General features: G+C 38.0%; 1 protein-coding gene across 2 annotated transcripts in view; it reads left to right on the top strand.

Moving 5' to 3' along the window:
* The first annotated feature begins 1436 nt into the window (after window positions 1-1436).
* jag2b (jagged canonical Notch ligand 2b) overlaps window positions 1437-5446 on the top strand; it is a 54714-nt gene continuing 50704 nt past the window's right edge. For both annotated transcript variants that reach the window (XM_016525460.1, XM_016525459.1), the window contains exons 1-2: window positions 1437-1666; window positions 2105-2425. In XM_016525460.1, coding sequence (XP_016380946.1) covers window positions 1598-1666; window positions 2105-2425 — 390 coding nt within the window. In that variant the 5' untranslated portion in view covers window positions 1437-1597. The remainder of the gene's footprint in view (window positions 1667-2104; window positions 2426-5446) is intronic.

Raw genomic sequence — 5446 nt, 5'->3', positions numbered from 1 at the left:
GGTTTTAAAAGTAATAGTTTGCCGAAAAATGAACTTTTACTCACCCTTAGGCCATCCAAGATGTAGGTGATTTTTTCTTCATCGGAACAGATTTGGAAAAATAGCATTTCATTACTTGATCACCAATGGATCCTCTGCAGTGAATGGGTGCCGTCAGAATGAGAGTCCAAACAGCTGATAAAAACATCACACTAATCCACAATACACACAACTCCAGTCCAACATTTAACATCTTGTGAAGTGAAAATCTGCATGCTTGTAAGAAATAAATCCAAATCCAAACTTTAAACCATTGCTTCTGGCTAAAATACGAGTCAATAATTCATAATAATGCTTCCTCCTGTAATAAAGCGGTTTGGACTCTCTCATTCTGATTGGCACCCATTCACTGTAGAGGATCCATTTTTGAGCAAGTAATGTAATGCTAAATTTCTTCAAACTTGTTCATATGAAGAAACAAACTCATCTATGTCTTGGATGGCCTGAGGGTGAGGGTGCAGCAAATTTTCATTTTTGGGTGAATTCCTTTAAGATGTTTTATTCTTGTTTCTTTCCATCAAGGAGGATTGAGAACCACTGCCATAGGTACTAAGGTAATTAGACCTTTAGAATATACCGTTTTATTTTTCATAAATAATCTAAATCTAAATATTTTTCGATGTTTGTCTTCTGTCGTCTTGGGGTCTCTCTTTTCAGGTTAATGCACATGTACAGTAGAGGGCGCTCTCACCTGTGTCAAATCAAACTAGCAGGCTGAGCACGCATCAGGACAGGAGCGAGGATATACAGGTTTCCCGAGGCTCGGACTACTTTACGTGGTTTTGTGCTTTTTACATAATATTTTCAATTGTGAATTTCAATAAAATTTTAAAGCACTTAATTGACTTGATTGTTTTACATATAATATTGCCAAAGCACCAGTACACACAATAATACTAAAGGAATAATAAAATAAAGTGCCAGTAATGCTAATAAAAACATTTAATGACAATATAAAAGGAATTAGATTCAAACACTAAGTTTACTTTGTATTATGTCAATTTAAATGTTAGAATACACCACAGTGTTTAAAACGAATATGGTTGAATAGATGGATAGATACATTTCCAGCCAACGGGATCATGTTTTAGCGCTTAAAATGCAAAATCTGTTACATTTGCTGTGTGATTGTCGCTGAATGTATTTAGTAAACATTCAAATAATAATAAACAAATTCTGTAATTTTACTGTTACAAACATGTCAGAATTCTTGATGGGAAAAGAACATGCGTTTTATTGCTCGTTGTGAAACAGGGGAATGGACAGCGTAAGTTTTTGACAATGCTCCGCCCTCGAGTGGCGATTGGCCAAACGAATCAGCAGGAGGCTTTGTGATTGGCTCAACCAGCAGTCAATCACGCGAGATCTCCTCAGGCGTGTGGTAGCTGTGAAACATATCATTTGCCGTGAAGTGATCAGACCGAGGGAGAGATCAGCACAGACCATCACCGCGCAAACACACCACGCTTGTGAATTTTTTGCATGTCAGGAGCGGAGGATCCTGTCGCCGGTTAACGGCCGTTTTTCATCTTGTATTCATAACGCATAAATCAGCGGCATGTGGAATTGTATCAGGAGTAGGAATTGGCTCCCAATCGCGTGCTTGCTGTTAACGATATGGACGAAGGTGAGAGCGTTGATTGTTTCTAGTATTGCAGATCGATTTAATTGCCATAGCAGTGATCAGCAGGCAAAAGTTGATGGGTGTGGGCTGGCGATTTCAATGAAATTTGCTCAAAGTAATCGATATTTTAATCACGCAGCCACATGTGCTCATGCAATTGGAAATGTCAGATGTAATGAATGTTAACTTGCACCCCGATAAAATGAAGGGTGGATCAATTAGAGGATCTTTTAAAATAGCTGTTTCCAGCCTCTGTACGCACTTAACAGATTAGCAAAATTGTAGACTGATTCTCTGGCGACTTCTATGCACAAGCACACGCCACACATTCCCTCAAAAAATGTTACCTTAGTTTTGCAAACACGATCTGCATTTCAATAATAAACCACCAGCATTATGTCTTTTATGTTTATTTATTTTTTTATTCAAATGTTATTTTAGGTGTCCCATTCCTCTGGCTACTTTGAGCTGCAGCTGATTGCTGTAGAAAATGTAAACGGTGAGCTGTGGGACGGGGAATGTTGCGACGGCACGCGGAACTCTCAAGACCAGCGCTGCGTACGGGACGAGTGCGATACTTACTTTAAAGTGTGTCTGAAGGAGTACCAGTCTGAAGTCACCACCACTGGGCCGTGCACGTTTGGCTCTGGATCTACTGACGTTCTCGGTGGAAATATATTTTCTTTTAAGACCGCAAAGAACAACCCCAGCAAAACGAGCGATGTGGGAAAGATCATCATTCCCTTTCACTTCGCCTGGACGGTAAGTGCGCGTCTTTGCATGAGCTATAATAATGATGCGCCGCGGTGAGCTGTCACTGCTCGGAAGTTGAGTGCACTATATTGTTACTGTGATGACAGGGTCTCTCTTTTTTAATCTTGGGCGTGTAAGGCTGCTGTATCCTAACGATTTTTGTGTAGAACATTTTTTTTATTTGTTATAATAGTTAAGAACGGTTATCTTACACTGACTTTGCTGTGCGTGTTTGAAACTAAGGTGCACTTAAGGTGACACGCATCTCTTAAAGACATAGCTCACTCATAAATCAAAATCCAGTCTTGTACTCGCCCTCATCATGTTGTTTCAAACCTGTATGACTTATTTTCTTCATTGGAGCACAAAAGGAGATGTTAGACAGAATGACAGTGCCCATTCACTTGCATTGTATGGAAAACGATTGTGTAAGTGAACGGGGACTGAGTCTGTTATTCTGTCTAACAGAAGTCAGTCACACAGGTTTGAGAAAAAAAAAAAACATGAGAGAATATTACGCGTAGCTGGTTGAGTCTTAAAACGTAGTGAGCTGCCTACCTAGATAGCCTATAATTTTTGGCCATCAAAGGCGCGAGAATAACGCTGTCTAGGTAGGTAGGCAGCTCACTAGGTTCTGACTCCGCTTCTGCATTGATTTAATTTGGCTTTTTCTTGCGAGTGATGCGAATCTTTATCAAAGATTCACTTGATATTCAAATATGACGCGCAATCCAGCGGTAGCTGCATTTGCCATAATTACTGTTCTTTGTGAATTTGTTAAATCGCTCTTTTGTAGCTTATAACCTTTACAAAAATGAACTATGGTAAGCAAAGTTTCCGCTAAAACCCCATAGTTCTTATTGTTAGGGGAAAACATGGAGTGTTTGTAGCCTAAGTGTTGTTTCCTATGAAACTTTGATATTTACATAGATTTTTTTTTGCTACAAATTAGTTGAAACATTTATTAAAATAATCACATATCCAGGTGTGAAATTATAATTTTTTTTTGAACTTCAACATTTTTTTTTTACTTTTAACTTAATTTTTTTTACTTTAAACTAACTTTTAATAGGTTAAACTGACGTCGCAACAAATGCTCAACAACAAATACATCTGTACAGCGCTAATAAATTCATTTGGAATCATCTTCAAACATTGTGAGAAGCGTCTAGATTTTTGATCAGTTTATATTTTTGTCATTAGTGGCTAATATTGCACTTTTATAGTAGTTACAACAATAACTAGTAACTGTGGGATTTGAGTGGAAAGTATAGTTACCATGGCAATTTGTTGTAAGGGTAGCCTTGTACTACTTGCTTCTCTCTTGTGTTGATATGTGAAAAACTTATCAAGTGTCTCTCCAGACACGCAGGCACATTACTGATGCTGATATCAGGTAGCAAATCGCTGCAATGTTTTATGCAGTTCAGTGTCACACCCGCAAACAACAACAGCAACAACAACAAAAAAAAGAGATGTTGTGTAGTATTGACTGTCAGCTTTGGACGGCAGCCCAGTTAGGCACACATTCACCTGGCAGACCCCTAAACTAGCCCTCCCGTAGGCATGAAAAACAAAGCCCCAACACAAACACTCAACCGTTTAAGTTAATCTGTAACGTGCTATCAAACTGACCCTTTCGGAGCCGCCTTTGATGCTACACCTGCTTCTGTTCTGACCACCGCTTGAAATTTCACCTAGATATGTCCCTGTATAACTCAGATCACATGTTGCGTGGTTGTAGATCCGTCTCTGAAAGCCTGTGATTGAGTTTGAATTTCGAGTGCTGAGTGTTTGCAGTTTCTTAGTGTCCCATGGAAGTTAATGAAATTGCCAGAGGAATGTGTTTTTGAGTGCCTCTGCATCCGGACATCTGTTTGATGTGCTTGGTGTAACCTCATCTAGGGTGCGTTGTATAAAGATATCTAGCACCTCACCCAGAGTCTTGGAGATTGAGTCCGCCACCTGTTGGAGGTGCAGTTTGTTTTCTTATATCTCTGGTTTGTTTGGCATGGTAGTTTGCTTATTAGTATTAATACAGATTTCCCGATTTGATTTGATAAAAGCTTTCAATTTGATTTGATTCCTTTTGCTACTGAATGTGGAATTCAAGTAAATTTTAAATATAATTTTTTTGTGATTATAACAGTGTTTTGTTGTAACAATGTGGGAACATATATGCTTTTAATACTTTCAGTATTTATTATTGTATAAAATTACAATTAACTTATAGACTTCTCAGAAAGAGTAGAAAAATACTTTTTCAATGATTCATTACAAGGATCCACTCCAAAGAGTCATTTGGTTGCATTCTTTGTTTTGATTCACTAAAAAGAACAAGTTAATGAGTCATTTGTTTGTGAATCAGACAACACTGTTCACGCTGTATTTTATTGCATGCAACCTGTGAGGAATGTGCTTTTGCCATTATTTTGTTGTATAAAGCGTTTTTTATAATATAAAATAAAATTTGGACTGCAAACTATGGTAAAATATGGCTTTTTTTGTTTTGGGGATGTAGATTCAGTAGCGGGAATGCAGGAAACACTTGCATAAAGTTAAGATTGATCTTAGGTTTTTAAGAAGTGCATATCTAGATTGTGATTAATTATATTTTGACCCAGCCCTACTTGGGTGCATTTATCAATCAGTCTTACTGTTAAGTTTTATTTAATGCAGGCGTGTTAGAACGAGCCGTTTTAGGTAGGTGTGGCTGACTCTGAACTTTTATAAAGAATATCTCTTTGGATTTGAGACTTTAGTCTTTGCAACTTTACAGATCTTCTTTATGCACCAAGAGCTTGTAACACTCCAAAGAGAAAGGAAAAATTGAAATCTCATCATATGACCCCTTTAAAGTGCCCTTATTATGCCTTTTCGAATATTATCTTTCATGCAGTGTGTCATAGGGCTGGGCAAAAAATCGAATGCGATTTTCATGCGAATCTCTGATTTATTACTAATCACCAGAAGCGGCTTTACTGATGAGATGCGCATGAAAATCGCATTCGATTTTTTGCACAGCCCTAC

Source organism: Sinocyclocheilus rhinocerous, unplaced genomic scaffold (genome assembly GCF_001515625.1).
Source record: "Sinocyclocheilus rhinocerous isolate Xijiao unplaced genomic scaffold, SAMN03320098_v1.1 scaffold453, whole genome shotgun sequence".
NCBI lineage: Eukaryota > Metazoa > Chordata > Actinopteri > Cypriniformes > Cyprinidae > Sinocyclocheilus > Sinocyclocheilus rhinocerous.
The sequence above is the reverse complement of the archived record's forward strand: the minus strand, read 5'-3'. Positions and strand labels throughout refer to the sequence as shown.